The 20,059-nt window shown below is 45.6% G+C and overlaps 2 protein-coding genes across 2 annotated transcripts in view; both read left to right on the top strand.

Moving 5' to 3' along the window:
- Positions 1 to 3,650: 3,650 nt before the first annotated feature.
- On the top strand, positions 3,651 to 4,223 carry LOC139479635 (uncharacterized). The gene has a single exon (XM_071262477.1). The coding sequence runs from the start codon at positions 3,651 to 3,653 to the stop codon at positions 4,221 to 4,223; it is 573 nt and encodes a 190-aa protein (XP_071118578.1).
- A 3,344-nt stretch (positions 4,224 to 7,567) lies between these two features.
- Positions 7,568 to 20,059, top strand: part of LOC139479910 (A disintegrin and metalloproteinase with thrombospondin motifs 6-like) — a 36,407-nt gene continuing 23,915 nt past the window's right edge. The window contains exons 1-2 of the mRNA XM_071262829.1: positions 7,568 to 7,727; positions 8,423 to 8,847. Coding sequence (XP_071118930.1) covers positions 7,568 to 7,727; positions 8,423 to 8,847 — 585 coding nt within the window. The remainder of the gene's footprint in view (positions 7,728 to 8,422; positions 8,848 to 20,059) is intronic.

Consider the following 20,059-nt stretch of genomic DNA (forward strand, 5'->3'; position numbering starts at 1 on the left):
AAGCAGGGAACACAACGGTGTTAACGTGTTTCATCTGTGCGGCAATCGACACATTTACTCAAATGTAGGCCTGGCGAAAGAACGGTCACATCTGCTGTGAATGACTTGACGTTTCACAAGGATTTCATCGATCACACCTTCTGCTTCCTCAACACAGACAACACAATCGTTTTAAACGACCGAAAAAAAGATTTTTTTGTCGCATACCTTGTTGGGTTAAATTCTTGGTATACTAAACAGTAGGTCTTCAGCAACCCATGCTCGCCGTAAAAGGCAACTATGCTTGTCGTAGGAGGCCAATAACAGGATCGGGTGGTCGGGCTCGTTCACTCGGTCGATGCATGTCATCGTATCCCAATGGCGTAGATCGATGCTCATGATGTCAATCACTGGATTGTCTGGTCCAGACTCGATCATTTACAGACCGCCATCATACTGGAATATTGCTGAGTGCTGTGTTAAACAACAAACAAACAAACAAACAAACAAACTAAACAGTCTATATTCCCAAGTGTGAAAAGGTTTGACAGTCGCCAGTTGGTTATCGTTTCACACATATATCGATCCGTGGATGTTCGGGAACTCTAATTTCAAATGACACTGAACAGTTATTAAGAAATTTGAATTCCTTCCTTTTCCAACATATTATTCCTGGAGCTTGAGGGAAAGTAAGACATAGAGAGAAGATGGAGATCAAATGGAGCAAAACAATGGAGTGGAACAAATGAAAAGTAGTCCCCAACTTGATCGCGTAGGATTCTATGGTAGAGTTGAGGTGAAATGGGGTTTAACGTCGCGTTTAAGATTAATGCACTGTCATCGCGATGAGCATGAATACACCACTCAGACACAGTATACTAACTCCGAGACGAATAGTCCTTGTTTTAGCCCCTTAATGACGAGCACCAGGTAGGGTAACAACAAGTACCATATCTAAACGTCTTTTGGTATGACGAACACCTGACCTTCCGCTCTCCGGGCAGACGCTCTATCCACTAGACCACGGAGGCGGCATCTAATACCCCAGTCAAGGCATCTATCAAATCCTGTAGGTGTTTGTCGGATACTAACACGTTGACATAATCGTCACATCTTCATTAGCTTATGTGCTTCAAATAAATTACTCTCATGCGTGATACTTCTGATAACGTTACCAGGCAGACAATGTGAACTCAAATATATTCCACATAGAAAGGTTTGATTAGAAAGTCCACGTATCCATAAATTTATCTCATACGACATAGTGCTTCTCATAATTCCTGCTTGTGCAGAAGAAATCAATGGGCGGAGAAAACAAATGCTATTTTAAAACTTAATTTTAGTAGATGTCACAGTACTCCCGACTTATTTTAGTATTTGTCACAGTCTCCCGACTTTTTTTTAGCAGATGTCAAAGTCTCCCGACTTATCTTAGTAGATGTCACAGTCTCAAGACTTATTTTAGTAAATGTCACAGTCTCCCGACTTTATTTTAGTAGATGTCTCGGGCAGGTTTAAAGAGGCCAATGTAAACTCCGTTTATTACATAGACAAGTTGAAAGAGGTCAATGTATGTCTGTTTATCACTCTGGTGTGCCGACAGAAGTCAATGTAAACTCTGTTTATCACTCTGGTATGCTGAAAGAGGTCAATGTAAGTCTGTTTATTACATAGACAAGTTGAAAGAGGTCAATGTATGTCTGTTTATCACTCTGGTGTGCCGACAGAAGTCAATGTAAACTCTGTTTATCACTCTGGTATGCTGAAAGAGGTCAATGTAAGTCTGTTTATTACATAGACAAGTTGAAGGAGGTCAATGTATGTCTGTTTATTACATAGACAAGTTGAAGGAGGTCAATGTATGTCTGTTTATCTCATAGACAAGTTGAAAGAGGTCAATGTTTGTCTGTTTATCACTGGTATGATGAAAGAGGTCATGTATGTATGTTTATTACATAGACAAGTTGAAGGAGGTCAATGTAAACTCTGTTTATTACATAGACAAGTTTAAAGAGGTCAATGAAAGTATGTTTATCACTCTGGTGTGCCGACAGAAGTCAATGTAAACTCTGTTTATTACATAGACAAGTTGAAAGAGATCAATGTAAACTCTATTTATTGCATAGACATGTTGAAGGAGGTCAATGTATGTCTGTTTTTTACATAAACAAGTCGAAAGAGGTCAATGTAAACAATGTGTCAATGTCACTCGGACAAGCTGGACGAGCTCATTGTAACCTGTTTATCTCACAGGCAAGCTGGACGAGCTCATTGTAACATGTTTGTCTCACAGGCAAGCTGGACGAGCCCATTCTAACCTGTTTATCTCACAGGCAAGGTGGACGAGCTCATTGTAACCTGTTTATCTCAGGCAAGCTGGACGAGCTCATTGTAACCTGTTTATCTCACAGGCAAGCTGGACGAACTCAGTGTAACCTGTTTATCTCAGGCAAGCTGGACGAGCTCATTGTAACCTGTTTATCACACAGGCAAGCTGGACGAACTCATTGTAACCTGTTTATTGCACAGGCAAGCTGGACGAACTCATTGTAAGTGTTTATCACACAGGCAAGCTGGACGTACTCACTGTAACCTGTTTATCTCACAGGCAAGCTGGACGAACTCATTGTAACCTGTTTATCACAGAGGCAAGCTGGACGAACTCATTGTAACCTGTTTATCACACAGGCAAGCTGGACGAACTCATTGTAACCTGTTTATCACATAGGCAAGCTGGACGTACTCATTGTAACCTGTTTATCACACAGGCAAGCTGGACTCTGCCAATCGTCCATAAACTTGGACTTCATATCACTTTTGCAAACTGGCAGGGATTTCCCTAATTAAACGTTGTGCTTTGACGTCACCAGACTTACAGGTTAAACACGGACAGCTACATAACACGCCAACTGTGCCTGGAATGTCAAATTCACGTGCACTGTTTGACACGATTTGCTTATCCGGGTTGCATGTAAAAGGAAATCAGGAAACGATAAATATCATGCAAGAACAAGAACTATTTGTGAAAACCCCATCAAACATATTTATTACAACAAGATCCAGGACCGCAGACTGCCGGAAGCCATGACGTATTGTTGCAGTGTTCCCAGTCGTCGTCGCCATAGCGAGGAGGCTACGGTGGCTGCCTCACCACGCTGACAGGCCCAGACTGATGGAGATTCACCGGGAAAGCACCTGTTCCCTCAAATCACTTTAACCCTTGCAACACAGCCCCAAATCTGCATGCTATCCTCTATACAAAGCACTCTGTCTGAGAACACATACCTGGTTAATGCCATCTTCATTGACCAAGTGGCTGTTCATATTCCCATTGCAAGTGCTTGGGCTTGTCAAAGGCACAAATAGATATGCGACGCGACGTCTCGTCTTGCACCAGACGGAACAGGAACCGTAGAAAAAGCAAGCAGTTGAACTGGGTAGGAATCTAATTAGATCTTAAGTAGGCTGGTGTTGATTCCTACTGAAAAATGTTGAACAAAAAATTCGATTCTCTGATAAAACATGATCTCATCTTTGTACTTTAGAGAAGGAGGTGCTAAGCCTGTGTTAGCACAAGTTTGTATCTTTTTTAAGCATGACACAACTGTGTGTGATCCCTGCATACAAATGTGTTTGGGAGATGTCAGACGGTGCAAGTCAGGAGTAGGGCAATGTCCATCAAGGGGAGAGAGGTGTTAGTCAGGAGGAGGGAGGTGTCAAGTCAGGAGGGAAGAGATGTCACGTCAGGAGGGAAGAGATGTCACGTCAGGAGGGAGGAGGTGTCAAGTCAGGAGGGAGGAGGTGTCAAGTCAGGAGAGAGGAGGTGTCAAGTCAGGAGGGAAGAGATGTCACGTCAGGAGGGAGGAGGTGTCAAGTCAGGAGGGAGGAGGTGTCAAGTCAGGAGGAGGGAGGTGTCAAGTCAGGAGAGAGGAGGTGTCAAGTCAGGAGAGAGGAGGTGTCAAGTCAGGAGAGAGGTGTCTAGTGAGGAGGGGGGAGATGTCAAGTCAGGAGGAGGGATGTGTCTAGTCAGGAGGGAGGTGTCAAGTCAAGAGGGAGGCGTCAAGTCAGGAGGGAGGTGTCAAGTCAGGAGGAGGGAGGTGTCTAGTGAAGAGGGGGGAGGGAGGAGATGTCAAGTCAGGAGGAGGGAGGTGTCAAGTCAGGAGGGAAGAGATGTCACGTCAGGAGGGAAGAGATGTCACGTCAGGAGGGAGGAGGTGTCAAGTCAGGAGGGAGGAGGTGTCTAGTGAAGAGGGGGAGGGAGGAGATGTCAAGTCAGGAGGAGGGAGGTGTCTAGTGAAGAGGGGGGAGGGAGGAGGTGTCAAGTCAGGAGGAGGGAGGTGTCTAGTGAAGAGGGGGGAGGGAGGAGATGTCAAGTCAGGAGGAGGGAGGTGTCAAGTCAGGAGAGAGGAGGTGTCAAGTCAGGAGAGAGGAGGTGTCAAGTCAGGAGGGAGGAGGTGTCAAGTCAGGAGGAGGGAGGTGTCAAGTCAGGAGAGAGGAGGTGTCAAGTCAGGAGAGAGGTGTCTAGTGAGGAGGGGGGAGATGTCAAGTCAGGAGGAGGGATGTGTCTAGTCAGGAGGGAGATGTCAAGTCAAGAGGGAGGCGTCAAGTCAGGAGGGAGGTGTCAAGTCAGGAGGAGGGAGGTGTCTAGTGAAGAGGGGGAAGGGAGGAGATGTCAAGTCAGGAGGAGGGAGGTGTCAAGTCAGGAGGGAGGCGTCTAGTGAAGAGGGGGAGGGAGGAGGTGTCACGTCAGGAGGGAGGTGTCAAGTCAGGAGGGAGGTGTCACGTCAGGAGGGAGGTGTCAAGTCAGGAGGGAGGTGTCAAGTCAGCATGAGGGAGGTGTCAAGTCGGGAGGGAGCTGTCAAGTCAGGAGGGAGGTGTCAAGTCAGGAGGGAGGTGTCTAGTGAAGAGGGGGGATGGAGGAGGTATCAAGTCAGGGGGGAGGAGGTGTCAAGTCTGGAGGAGGGAGGTATCAAGTCAGGAGACAGGTGTCAAGTCAGGAGGGAGGTGTCTAGTGAAGAGGGGGGATGGAGGAGGTATCAAGTCAGGAGGGAGGTGTCAAGTCAGGAGGAGGGAGGTGTCAAGTCAGGAGGAGGGAGGTGTCAAGTCAGGAGGGAAGTGTCAAGTCAGGGGAAGGGAGGAGGTATCAAGTCAGGAGGAGACAGGTGTCAAGTCAGGAGGGAAGTGTCAAGTCAGGGGAAGGGAGGTGTCAAGTCAGGAGGAGACAGGTGTCAAGTCAGGAGGGAAGTGTCAAGTCAGGGGAAGGGAGGTGTCAAGTCAGGAGGAGGGAGGTGTCAAGTCAGGAGGGAGGAGGTATCAAGTCAGGAGGGAGGAGATGTCAAGTCAGGGGAAGGGAGGTGTCAAGTCAGGAGGGGGGTGTCTAGTGAGGAGGGAGGAGGTGTCAAGTCAGGAGGAGGGAAGTGTCTAGTGAGGAGGGAGGAGAATTCAAGTTAGGAGGAGGGAGGTGTCAAGTCAAGGGAGGGAGATGTCAAGTCAGGGGGAGGGAGATGTCAAGTCAGGAGGAGGGAGGTGTCTAGTGAGGAGGGAGGTGTCAAGTCAGGAGGGAGGTGTCAAGTCAGGAGGGAGGTGTCAAGTCAGGAGGAGGGAGGTGTCTAGTGAGGAGGGAGGTGTCAAGTCAGGAGGGAGGAGATGTCAAGTCAGGAGGAGGGAGGTGTCTAGTGAGGAGGGAGGTGTCAAGTCAGGAGGGAGGTGTCAAGTCAGGAGGGAGGTGTCAAGTCAGGAGGAGGGAGGTGTCTAGTGAGGAGGGAGGTGTCAAGTCAGGAGGGAGGAGATGTCAAGTCAGGAGGAGGGAGGTGTCTAGTGAGGAGGGAGGTGTCAAGTCAGGAGGGAGGTGTCAAGTCAGGAGGGAGGTGTCAAGTCAGGAGGAGGGAGGTGTCTAGTGAGGAGGGAGGTGTCAAGTCAGGAGGGAGGTGTCAAGTCAGAAGGGAGGAGATGTCAAGTCAGGAGGGGGGAGGTGTCAAGTCAGGGGGAGGGAGGTGTCAAGTCAGAAGGGAGGAGATGTAAAGTCAGGAGGGGGGAGGTGTCAGGTCAGGAGGGAGGTGTCAAATCTGGAGGGAGGAGATGTCAAGTCAGGAGGAGGGAGGTGTCTAGTGAGGAGGGAGGTGTCAAGTCTGGAGGGAGGAGATGTCAAGTCAGGAGGTGTTTCTGAAACGTATATTGTTGTAGCAATAAAAAATTATCTGATTTTTTGTTATTTTCTTGGAATAGAACACAAGTATCCGGTGAAGACCGTGAGTTATCTGTCTGTATCATCAACTTTATAGAAGATGCTGACTCGCCAAGGTTCTGTCTCTTATCAATTACCTGTAACCGCTCTCGTACTCAGGGGTCAGTGTTACAGGGAAGGCCACGGTGCAATCACTTGCAATCTGATCCCATGGTTACACGTGTGATTAGATATTGTTTATAATTACAGCGGCGTTCGCCGTGTTGGGCGCTAGTGAAGCAAATGTCACCGCCGTCAAGTCCACGTGTAGACGGAGGAGTTACCCCGCCACGGCGCGGCCACATGAACGCTCATTTCACATTTACATTAGAATATACAAACATATATTTTATACACAGACAGAGACGGTCGGTATTAGAACCATATGTCAAAAGTGTGCCGTCTTGCCGACTGTCGACACCACGCTGGAGGTAGGTTTAGACGCCGGGCTGAATATCTCGCCCGCAGACTCGCCTGCCTTGATCCTCCCGCGTTCTCCTCCTGACTTGCCACATTGAAGAAACAGCGAAGGCCGTGTGCCACTGTACTGCTGGACCGCCACACGCCACGCAACCTCCAGCTTATTGTCTACGTTTTTTTAACAAGCATTTCTGGGATTTTGATCCATCATTCGTCGTTGACATATTTATTGTGTGGCCATCAGCAGGTTTACTTGAAATGTATTGTCTTGCCTGATAATGTACGTGTTTGCTGACAGGACAAAACACGGGCAACGTCCTTGTTAATTAGAAAGTGTGTAGTTATGGCAAACCCAAAATTTATTACACCTACAACAGTCTCTTCTCACAGGAGTCCATTAAACCAATATGCCGTCTGCTGGCAGCTGTTCTAATTAGAAATAATTGCCGACTGCAGGGAGTAGTTGGTTATTCTTTTTTCCGACACTTTCACGGACTATTTATCAACACAATTCCTGGAGTTTCATTACAAGGAGTACAAGTTTGATACTTTATGCGGTCTTTCATTACGGTGGGTAATCAACATTTGACGTATGTGATGTACTGTCGGTCGACCACCACCCCCCCGCTGGGGTCTATCAGTGCTGTTCAGAGCCACACATTGAGTCGAGTCAGCTAACTGCCCCCTGCCTCGGGAATAAAGACTTGAAGCCAAGGTATTAGCCAGGAGATATCACCGTTAACAACTCGGTGACGTCATTGACAAATCCAAGAGTTTCCGATTTGAAAATGGGACAATGTGATTTTTTCATCCTGGTATCTCAGTGATCTCGCGTTTACTAATGTTCTAGTTTATATTCGTGTTATTACTCGCTAGAGTGAACTGTAAATGTGTAAGTGGAGTTTTTCGCCACATGCAGAGCGTGTTGCTGTGTGAGGTGACCGGATGTGTGTGCAGACGAGTTTGTCTGAGATAGCAACTATGTCATCACTGGCCGTGAACACAGGTAGCGCCATGCTCTCCGTGGTGGTGATGGTGCTTTATGCCTCTCAAACAGACGGGCGATTTACACCCCAGGACAAAAGTAACCTACAGAATCGAACAGGTGAGTGTTTGAAGTTTCTTACTGATGTAGAAGAGTCGTAGGGTGTTTAGTTTTTCAGTAAATTATAATGTCAAAGGTGTTATGATAAGTTGAAATATGTAAACACAGTTAGGTGCTTGTATCGTGGTCCTTGCCATATCGGCGTGTCCTGCTCAGAGTAATCTGCATCCAATTACACAGACGAACAATGCCGCGACTCCCAACATAGAGCTGATCAACTCCACCTAACACGAAGTCGCTTACAGCGAACTTTCGGATTTAACAAAACAATTCAATCCAGTCATAAGTGGTTATAAGGCGTTATTGCACAGTGGAGTACTTCATATGGGACATTTGGAACTTCAGCGTCAGCTAGTTCACCAGAGTGGACTGTGTCAGGTTCGATACATATGTAACATTCGATATTCGACACTTCTGGACCAGTTATCTAAAGCAGATTTGCGACTGTTTCTGTGAACCTGCTCTCACATTAATGGACGAAGCGGTATCAGTTCTCTCAGAAGAACGACACAAACCCAATTCCTGAGGACTACATTCAGCTGAAACAGCCCTGAACAGGTCACTGACCACCCAACACTGACATACATATCATATTTAGTCTTAACTCTTTTGGTCGTGAAACTCGAGCGGAGTTTGTTAGCCTTACAATGTAACTCTACACCCTATGCCCTTGTAACTCTATGTGTTTTTATCAGCCACGCTGTTGAGCCAAATCACTCACTACGAAATGGTCATCCCCGTGTTGGTGGACGAGAGAGGCAAGTTCCTTAGTTACGACGTCCGTCAACAGCACGTGTTGTCAAGGAGGCGGCGTGACGTCACTTCCCGTAGACGACACCGTCAGAAACAACGCCGCAGACGTCGCCCCAAGAGGCTCTACTTGCAGAGGTTCCCCGTGGAGGAGGAGGGGAGGGTATTTTACAAACTCTCAGCTTATGGAAAAGAGTTTTATTTCAACTTGACTCTGAATACAAAGTTCATGTCAACGAAGTTTGTGACGGAGATATGGGGGTCTAACAGTATTGAGCGCAAAGCCAACGAGGTCCACGACTGTCATTACACCGGTTACAGCAGTTGGCCGGATGAGTCGCGCGCAGCCATCAGTAACTGTATGGGCCTGGTAAGTCGTTAGACTCCCAATGATATATGTTTAGTTATGTACAACACAGTTGTTCCACTGTCTGTTTATTTCATATTCTAATGCAAACCTATTTTGTCTACACATTCCACTTTACCTTCCAAACCACACGGTACGTCTAATCCTTCACACTTTGACGCGCGCCACATATTTTGCACCAAGTTTCACACAGATCCCCAAGCTTCGCACAGCGATATCTCGATCCCTACCAAACCTAAACGTATGCATCATGCGGATCCCATCAAAAATCACATAATCGTCCCTGGTTGATTTGCAATTTAAAATCTTCTGCGAGTTTAATTGCGATCTTTTCCGACGAATCTATTTTCAGCCAGAGAGCTTCTAACGGGATTGCCCTACTGATGGTGGTGCCTAGGTGGAAGTCATAACTAGTTTTGGAATTATTCACTTTAAAAAAACACACCCAACTCCGATGATATGCCGTCAGTCAACTGTCTCGTGGCGTTAAAACACAAGCTGATTCTATTATATACCGCCAGTCAGGTGTCTCGTGGCGTTAAAACACAAGCTGATTCTATTATATACCGCCAGTCAGGTTCCTCGTGGCGTTAAAACACAAGCTGATTCTATCATATACCGCCAGTTGGGTGTCTCGTGGCGTTAAAACACAAGCTGATTCTATTATATACCGCCAGTCAGGTGTCTCGTGACGTTAATACAGAAGCTGATTCTATCATATACCGCCAGTCAGGTGTCTCGTGGCGTTAACACACCAGCTGATTCTATCATATACCGCCAGTCAGGTGTCTCGTGACGTTAATACAGAAGCTGATTCTATCATATACCGCCAGTCAGGTGTCTCGTGACGTTAATACAGAAGCTGATTCTATCATATACCGCCAGTAAGATGTCTCGTGGCGTTAACACACCAGCTGATTCTATCATATACCGCCAGTCAGGTGTTTCGTGACTTTAATACACAAGCTGATTCTATTATGTGCCGCCAGTCAGGTGTCTCGTGGCGTTAAAACACAAGCTGATTCTATCATATACCGTCAGTCAGGTGTCTCGTGGCGTTAATACACAAGCTGATTCTATCATATACCGTCAGTCAGGTGTCTCGTGACGTTAACACACAAGCTGATTCTATGATGTGCCGCCAGTCAGGTGTCTCGTGGCGTTAACACACAAGCTGATTCTCTCATATACCGTCAGTCAGGTGTCTCGTGACGTTAATACGCAAGCTGATTCTATGATGTGCCGCCAGTCAGGTGTCTCGTGACGTTAATACACAAGCTGATTCTATCATATACCGTCAGTCAGGTGTCTCGTGACGTTAACACACAAGCTGATTCTATGATGTGCCGCCAGTCAGGTGTCTCGTGGCTTTAACACACAAGCTGATTCTATCATATACCGCCCGTAAGGTGTCTCGTGACGTTAACACACAAGCTGATTCTATCATATACCGCCAGTAAGGTGTCTCGTGGCGTTAACACACAAGCTGATTCTATTATATACCGTCAGTCAGGTGTCTCGTGGCGTTAAAACACAAGCTGATTGTATCCTATACCGCCAATCAGGTGTCTCGTGGCGTTAACACACAAGCTGATTCTATCACATAAAGCCAGTCAGGTGTCTCGTGGCGTTAACACACAAGCTGATTCTATCACATAAAGCCAGTCAGGTGTCTCGTGGCGTTAAAACACAAGCTGATTCTATTATATACCGCCAGTCAGGTGTCTCGTGACGTTAATACAGAAGCTGATTCTATCATATACCGCCAGTAAGGTGTCTCGTGGCGTTAACACAGAAGCTGATTCTATCATATACCGCCAGTCAGGTGTCTCGTGGCGTTAACACACCAGCTGATTCTATCATATACCGCCAGTCAGGTGTTTCGTGACTTTAATACACAAGCTGATTCTATTATATACCGTCAGTCAGGTGTCTCGACACGTTAAAACACAAGCTGATTCTATGATGTTCCGCCTGTCAGGTATCTCGTGGCGTTAAAACACAAGCTGATTCTATCATATACCGTCAGTCAGGTGTCTCGTGGCGTTAACACACAAGCTGATTCTATCATATACCGCCAGTCAGGTGTCTCGTGGCGTTAACACACAAGCTGATTCTATTATGTGCCGCCAGTCAGGTGTCTCGTGACGTTAAAACACAAGCTGATTGTATCCTATATCGCCAATCAGGTGTCTCGTGGCGTTAACACACAAGCTGATTCTATCACAAAAAGCCAGTCAGGTGTCTCGTGGCGTTAACACACAAGCTGATTCTATCACATAAAGCCAGTCAGGTGTCTCGTGGCGTTAACACACAAGCTGATTCTATGATGTACCGCCAATCAGGTGTCTCGTGGCGTTAAAACACAAGCTGATTGTATCCCATACCGCAAGTCAGGTGTCTCGTGACGTTAAAACACAAACTGATTGTATCCTATACCGCCAGTCAGGTGTCTCGTGGCGTTAACACACAAGCTGATTCCATCATATACTACCAGTCAGGTGTCTCGTGGCGTTAACACACAAGCTGATTCCATCATATACCGTCAGTCAGGTGTCTCGTGGCGTTAACACACAAGCTGATTCCATCATATACTACCAGTCAGGTGTCTCGTGGCGTTAACACACAAGCTTATCCAAAGGGATTCTAAGTCTCGTTGCGGGCCTGGCACTTGTTTCTGAACTCAGTAGGACTATATGTGCTGTCCATGAGTCAATAACTTCAAACAAATTACACGTATACAACCAGCAGATCTGGCGTTGCCCTGCATTAAGCATGCAGCTAGGGGAGGGTAGGGGTTTAATGTAGGAGACATGCTGATGCATCGCTAATCATGATCCCCTTTGTTTCTGTGATCATAAATCAAAGAGGTAGACATTTTCTGAAGTAATTTTACAATAGGAGTTGGCGATACATAATACCGATTGAAGACTGTGGTAGCATAGCACAGGAAGTTCCCGTAACACTCACTGACAGCAGGAGATGCATATCGAGCTCTACAGAGATTGTCCTGTTCTAAATGCCACAAAGAAATGTGTTGTTGCTATGACACCTATGACCCAGTCTCGCCCCGATTATGTTTCTAGATTTCTCACCACCATACTGTGCTCATAGGTTTCACCAAAGTGGTAAACTTTTGAAACCTGCATCACTTCGCGCTTTCCTCCCACACGCCGTGATATAACCGGAATAATGTTAAAAGCGTACCCGTGAAGATCCGGGGTAGAATAGGTCTTCAGCAACCCATGCTTGCCGTCAAAGGCGACTCTGCTTGTAAGAGGCGACTAACGGGTGGTCAGGCTCGCTGATTTGGTTGATGCATGTCATCGTATCCCAATGGTGTGGATCGATGTTCATATCAATCACTGGATTGTCTGGTCCGTAATCGATTATTTACAGACCGCCGTCATATAGCTGGAATATTGCTGAGGGCGGCGTTAAACAAAAATCAATCAATCAATCAATCAATCAATCAATCAAAGTGGCGTTAAACCCGGCTCACTCATCATGACTGGCATTGCCCACAGTGAAACCTTGTTAGACCGGACATCCGGCACTCCGGACACTTCATGCATGCACAGGACTCTAGTACCCCCAAAAGCACCCCAGTACCACAAATAGGACCTCAGTACCACATATAGGACCCCAGTACCACATATAGGACCTCAGTAACACATATAGGAGCCCAGTACCACAAACAGGACCCCAGTACCACACATAGGACCCTTGTACCACGAATAGGACCCCAGTACCACAAATAGGACCCCAGTACCACATGTAGGACCCCAGTACCACAAATAGGACCCCAGTACCACAAATAGTACCCCAGTACCACATATAGTACCCCAGTACCACATATAGGACCCCAGTACCACACATAGGACTCTTGTACCACACATAGGACCCCAGTACCACAAATAGGACCCCAGTACCACAAATAGGACCCCAGTATCACAAATAGGACCCCTGTACCACATATAGTACCCCAGTACCACATATAGTACCCCAGTACCACATATAGGACCCAAGTACCACACATAGGACCCAAGTACCACACATAGGACCCCAGTACCACAAATAGGACCCCAGTACACAAATAGGACCCCAGTACCACAAATAGGACCCTAGTACCACATGTAAGACCTCAGTACCCAAAATAGGACCCTAGTACCCCAAATAGGACAGAATATGACGCGACGAGAATGCAACACTTTTAACACAACCCGGAAATAGGTTTTAATGACCCACCAGTGTCTTTGCAGCCACCCAAAGGAAAAACACCCAAATTCTAAACAAACAGATTGATCGGAACATACACATCCGGACACATCCTGGATCCATAGTTGGATCATGGCATATCATATTTTATCCTTGAAGCTAAGTTAATTTTTATAGCCAAAGCAGGCATTGCTGTAACAGATCGCTGGAGGCGTGTTAGTGGTGCTCCACGACATGACGTTGGAGGCATGAACGTGGTGTTGCACGACATGGCTGTGGAGACATGAACGTAGTGGTGCACGGCATGACGGCGGTGACATGAATATTGTGCTGCACGACATGACGGTTGAGACGTGAACGTAGTGCTGCATGAAATGACGACGGTGACGTGAACGTGGTGCTGTGCGACATGACGGCGGTGACATAATGTTGTGCTGCACGACATGACGGTTGAGACGTGAACGTAGTGCTGCATGAAATGACGACGGTGATGTGAAATGGTGCTGCACGACATGACGGTGGTGACATGAACGTGGTGCTGCATGACATGACGGCGGTGGCAGGAACGTTATACTGTACGACATGACGGCAGTGACGTGAACGTGGTGCTTCACGACATGACGAAGGTGACGTGAACGTGATACTGTACGACATGACGGTGTTGTCATGAACGTGGTGTTCCACGGCGGTGAAGCGAACGTGGTGCTGCACGGCGGTGACGCGAACGTGGTGATACGCGACATGACGGCAGTGACGTGAGCGTGGTGCTGCACGACATGACGGCGGTGACATGAACGTGGTGTTGCACGACATGACGGCAGTGACGTGAACGTGGTGCTGCTCGACATGACGGCGGTGACATGAGCGTGGTGTTGCACGACATGGCTGTGGAGACATGAACGTAGTGGTGCACGGCATGATGGCGGTGACGTGAACGTGGTGCTGTCCGACATGACGGCGGTGACGTGAACGTGGTGTTGTACGACATGACGCCTGTGACTCCCCTGTGCATGGTTTGTATGAAAGTGTTATCGCGTCTAACCCCGTCTCACACTCGCAATTATACAGACTGATTCCAAATGCATCGCTTTACGTTTATTTGTTTGGTCTAGTGAACGCTGCACGTGGCAACGCTACATCATTCCACTTTCGTCGACGTTCACCCCGCGCGTGCCATAGACGTCGGCGTATGTAGGATTAATGGACTAAAAATGAGGGGTCAATGCTGGTAATACTTGGGGGAGACTGTGCATTGTAGTGAGGTATCGGTTGCGGCCGACGTGCAGACAGTTCTCTACAAACTAGGTGAACATGTGGTCGGACAGGCCGCCGAGTCTGGCGTTGTGTGGAGCTATCTAGGTCGGTGCGGATCCTGAATCAGCTCTTCAGTGTGAGCGGCTTCGTTCAACTGTTGGTTGGATATACATACTTAATTAGCGGATATCGCTTTGTGCTGTTTATATGTGGCTGCTGTGCTGGACATGATTATTATTCTACTCCCTTTGAAGTGTCCGTGTGGTCTGTGTGTAGGAGCGATGTAGGGAGCTGCTTGGTTGGCTCGCCAGTGCCATGAGGATAGCCGTTCACAGTTGTTTAAAATGGGAGTCAGGTACTTTCAGCATACAAGTATACAAGTTTGTATGATATACGAGACATTGAATGATATTGGCGACAAAGTATGATTTATATGACGTTGTATTAAACACGTATATATTACGTTGTATGAAGTACCTGACGTTGTATGATATATATATTTATGTGACGTATGATATACATGACGTTGTATGGTATACATGACGTTGTATTATGTATACTCGACGTTACATGATAGAGGCGACGTTGTATGATATATACTCGACGTTGTATGATATAGGCGACGTTGTATGATATATACTCGACGTTGTATGATATATACTCGACGTTGTATGATATAGGCCGGTGGTGTTGTACGATATACCCGACGTTGCATGTTATACACGGCGTCGCACGATATACCCGACGTTGCATCTTAAACGCGGCGTCGCACGACATACCCGACGTTGCATGTTATACACGGCGTCGCACGATATACCCGACGTTGCATGTTATACACGGCGTCGCACGATATACCCGACGTTGCATGTTATACACGGCGTCGCACGATATACCCGACGTTGCATCTTATACACGGCGTCGCACGATATACCCGACGTTATATGACGCACCTGAGGTTGCATGACGTACCCGACGCTGTGTGTTGTTCGTGACATTATCGGATATACTCGACGCTGTGTGTTGTACAGACATTATCGGATATGATATACCCGACGTTGAGTGTTGTACAGACATTATCGGATATACCCGACGTTGAGTGTTGTACAGACATCGGACATACCCGACGTTGAGTGTTGTACAGACATTATCGGATATACCCGACGTAATGTAGATCATTCGACGTCATTTGATATGCCTGACGTTTCATTTCCAACCACTCGCAACGTTGTTGGATATCTCGTCGGGACGTTTTTTGGTGTACCCGATGTTATTCTGACACATATTTCGATGTTATGCCCACACCCACCCCTTTCCCAAAACATTTTACTTCACAGGACAATATTTACTCCACAATTCCCTTCCCCAAAGAACACATTTGCGGCGACTCTTGGACGAGAGCCGTATCTATTTCCCGCTCTACTACCTGACCGAGCAGTATTTATTTCACAACTGATTTATCTAGCCGTGTACGACAGGGGTAGCACTTCCTTGATTGTGATTGATAGACCTTTGTAATCTCTTCAATTGCTAGTTCAGAAGCATTTTCTGGTGCTGAAGTGTTGGTCCGACTGTTTACAGTCTACTAATCGCCCTGGAAGTGAGCTTTGCTCGCGGGGTAATTGTTTCCGGCCTGGGGGGAGGGGCTGTCGATGACTACCCCCCCGCCGAGTTTGCATTAAGCCTACCCCTCCCAGCCGAAGGAGCCGAAATGGTTCTTGGTTTCCGGTGCGATGACGAGTTGTTGTTACATCTCTGACAGCCTGGTGGAATCTGACTGAAGATGGTCTTCTAATCGCCTGCTTCACGATCAAGCGCTGTCTTTAGTTCCTTGAACATGAAATAACTCAGATGTCACTTTTGAGGAGGCGCCATTGTCGATGGAAGCTATGTCTGAGCCATTCTGTAGTAAGTGGAGAAGTGTTTCCCCCACCTCGCGGCGCACTGTGCTGATTGGGCTTTACAGTCACGCCATCCTGAGGATGTGATATGAACTACATGGCCAGGGACTAAGTCGTATGAAATATCACAGGTTGACCGAAGTAAATGCTATAGATGGATAAAGCACGATGGTGGGGCAGCATAAATGTCGTCCAAGATGTATATTTTAGAATTGACATTTACTTTGTGTGAGTTCATTGGAGAATGAACCTTCATGTGAGGGCCAAACTGTATGAACGTCGGAGCTTGTCGTGAATGTCAATTTTTTAATTTTTTTTATCACAATTTCTTACCTCAAAGGATGTAGGCCAAGATCTAAACTCAATTTTATTTAGTACGTGTGACGTCATGTTTACACTGACAGCCATACAAGAACCAGCTATACAGCGGAATAAAATAGTTCCTCAAAAGGAGAGGTGACACGAGCGTATGGATGCACAACTTGCTCTTCAGAAACATCTTACGCATCACGTGTTCAAATAATATCACCATTAGATGAAAAAAGTCTGTAAAGAACTACCTCAGTAAGTCAGTAACAATGGCAGCGCGTCGTAATACATTTACTTCAAGTACAAGACGTCAAAATGGCCTACAGGATAAACGTGACGGGAGAGAGTTCCGAAATTGTTAATGAACCTGTGGCAGTTACATGTGTTAGTCATCATTGATCAACTGGCCGATTATTGAAAGGTTATTAAAAATGCGTCAAACAGACGGTAAATTCATACATTGCTGGAGACGGTCACTGTCAGCCTAGACACGGATCGAGTCGATACTACGATAGTATATATGTGCATTTCTTCGTTTGTTCATTAGGATGGGCCGTACCGAGGATATTCATGAACAATCACGCAGTCAAGCTTTCTGACGTTTCTCAATGTATACTGAAACGATGAGACCAAGATTAAAGGTTCTAAATGATCAGAAAGAACACTTATGTATGTTTTCGTGCTAGGCAATTCCCAGGGTTTTCCCCAGGAATGTGGAAGTAGTCCGTCAGTATTTCATCATTTCAAGAACGTGTCGTGTCGTTCATACACTTATGAACGTCAATTTCGCGGTCATGTGACCGACCTCTCGTCCAATGGAAAAGCCGTATATCGTGTAAACGTCAAATTAATATTATAATAAAAATGTTGTTATAATAAAATACAGTAAATTACGGCTATCCTAATAACCATAGGGGTATTTCTCTTTTGAACATCTTAGGGACGTTTTTTACGTCTATTCTAGAAAAGAACGCCTTAGAATCTGGATAAATGAGCTTATTTCAGAATACAAAGCAGGATTCCGTTCTTAATATATTACCATTGATCATATCTTTCCGCTGCATGCATTATGTTCCAAATATCTCTGTAAGCAAAAAGGCAGATTTTATGGTGCATTCATTGAATTGAGAAAGGCGTTTGATTGTGTTGACGGGAAAAAATGCTAAATTTACTCTTACAAAAAGGATGCCATGGTTATATGTACAATTTGTTAAAAAGTATGTATGCATCTGTAAAAGCAGGTGTAAAGATTGGTTGCTTTTAAACTTCTTTTTTAACACCTCTAGTGGGGTAAGACAAGGCTGCGTTTTGAGCCCTAACTTATTTATATTCTTTATTAATGACCTTGTGTTGGAAATGTATGCTGCTTGCTATCATGGTATATTTGTTACCCAAAATATTGAAGATCTGATATTAATCCTTTTTGCCGATGCCATTATACTTTTCTCGTATATTGTTAGGGGCTTGCCGAGACAGCTAGATGATTTAAATACATATTGTTTGAAATGAGGATTGTGTGTACATCTTGAAAAATCAAATGTCATTGTATTTAGACATGGGGGGTGGGGTGGGGTTGTGTGGGGTGGGATGGGGTGGGATGGGGTGGTATAATAACCAAGTATGAAGCATGGGCACTGGATAATGTGAAGATAAGACGGTAACGTACTATAAATAGCTTGTTCTCCTCACGGTTAATATGGTCCAAAGCATGTGAAACTCTTGCCTTGCAAGCACGGAAGGCAAATAGTATAGGGCCAGTTTTTCATTTGTTCAGTAATAACAGATTTATAGATTTCTCGACTGCTTGTAATATATTTGACATAACAATCACTCCAATATTGATGTATGGTTCGGACATATGGGGTATTAAATATTATGTTACAATTGAAAAGATACAAACATGCTATTTGAGATCGACAGAGATGTATCACTATGGACATGTGACCTAAATGTTACCTAATTCACAACTGTACTATGGGCCATGTGGCCGGAATTACGAAATAAACTTGATTGAGGTTATAACGAATTCAAAGGGACCGCTAATTTTAGTTCGTAATAACCGTAGTTCGGTATACGTATATATACAGCATATATACAACAAATGGCCGGAACTAAAAATAAGTTCGTTATAGCGCCTTCCTTATAAACGTAGTTTGCTGTATATGCCAAAAGCAGAGTCGATTGAAATAGACTATATCATGAGCACGTGGTTATGAATCACTTTCAGATAGTGATGATACCAGGTGTTTGCAAAAACGTGAGCGTATCCTGCCCCACCAGTCACAAACTCTTGCAAAGGCAAGTCAATTGTTCACGGAAACACGACATAAAGGGCAAGGTGACTATTGGGGAGTTGAAGTCATCCCTAGCTCTTGTCATACAGACTTGTGGAGAGTGTTTTGTCACTCTGAATCTTATGCATAGATCTAAGTTAAAAGTTTTGGCCACATTACCTTGTTCTGACTTTGCCAATCCAAGCATAAATAATTAGTGTCAATGGGGATGCCTACTTCTTGCCTAAATGTCTTTCCCCCCAAATGTACATAGATGTTTTCAATGAGGAATTCACATATATTTCACATATTGTTTTCTCATTAAACTTTTGATGACATTTGCTTTCACGTTTGACAAATTGACCTGGACCCCTGAAGATAGATATGTAACTGTAAATATGGTCACCACGTTTTGTTACTAAAGCCCCGCGGATCAAGGAATGGAGTTTCACATAAGTTTGTCATATGGGATAGTGGTATACAAAGTTGAAAAATGAAATGTTTTGACAGAATTGAACTTGAGTCTTCATACGTTGACAGGGGCGGCATAAATGTCGTCCAACACGTATAAAGCACGTTGACAGGGGTGGCATAAATGTTGTCCAACACGTATAAAGCATGTTGAGTCGTTGACAGGGACGGCATAAATGTTGTCCAACACGTATAAAGCATGTTGAGTCGTTGACAGGGACGGCATAAATGTTGTCCAACACGTATAAAGCATGTTGCCAGGGGCAGTATAAATGTTGTCCAACACGTATAAAGCACGTTGACAGGGACGGTATAAATGTTGTCCAACACGTATAAAGCATGTTGCCAGGGGCAGTATAAATGTTGTCCAACACGTATAAAGCATGTTGAGTCGTTGACAGGGACGGTATAAATGTTGTCTAACACGTATAAAGCATATTGAGTCGTTGACAGGGACGGTATAAATGTTGTCCAACACGTATAAAGCATATTGAGTCGTTGACAGGGACGGTATAAATGTTGTCCAACACGTATAAAGCATATTGAGTCGTTGACAGGGACGGTATAAATGTTGTCCAACACGTATAAAGCATATTGAGTCGTTGCCAGGGGCGGTATAAATGTTGTCCAACACGTATAAAGCATGTTGAGTCGTTGACAGGGACGGTATAAATGTTGTCCAACACGTATAAAGCATGTTGCCAGGGGCGGTATAAATGTTGTCCAACACGTATACAGCACGTTGAGTCGTTGACAGGGACGGTATAAATGTTGTCCAACACGTATAAAGCA

This window comes from Haliotis cracherodii, unplaced genomic scaffold (genome assembly GCF_022045235.1).
Source record: "Haliotis cracherodii isolate W230 unplaced genomic scaffold, xgHalCrac1.p SCAF_4, whole genome shotgun sequence".
In the NCBI taxonomy this organism is placed as follows: Eukaryota; Metazoa; Mollusca; class Gastropoda; order Lepetellida; family Haliotidae; genus Haliotis; species Haliotis cracherodii.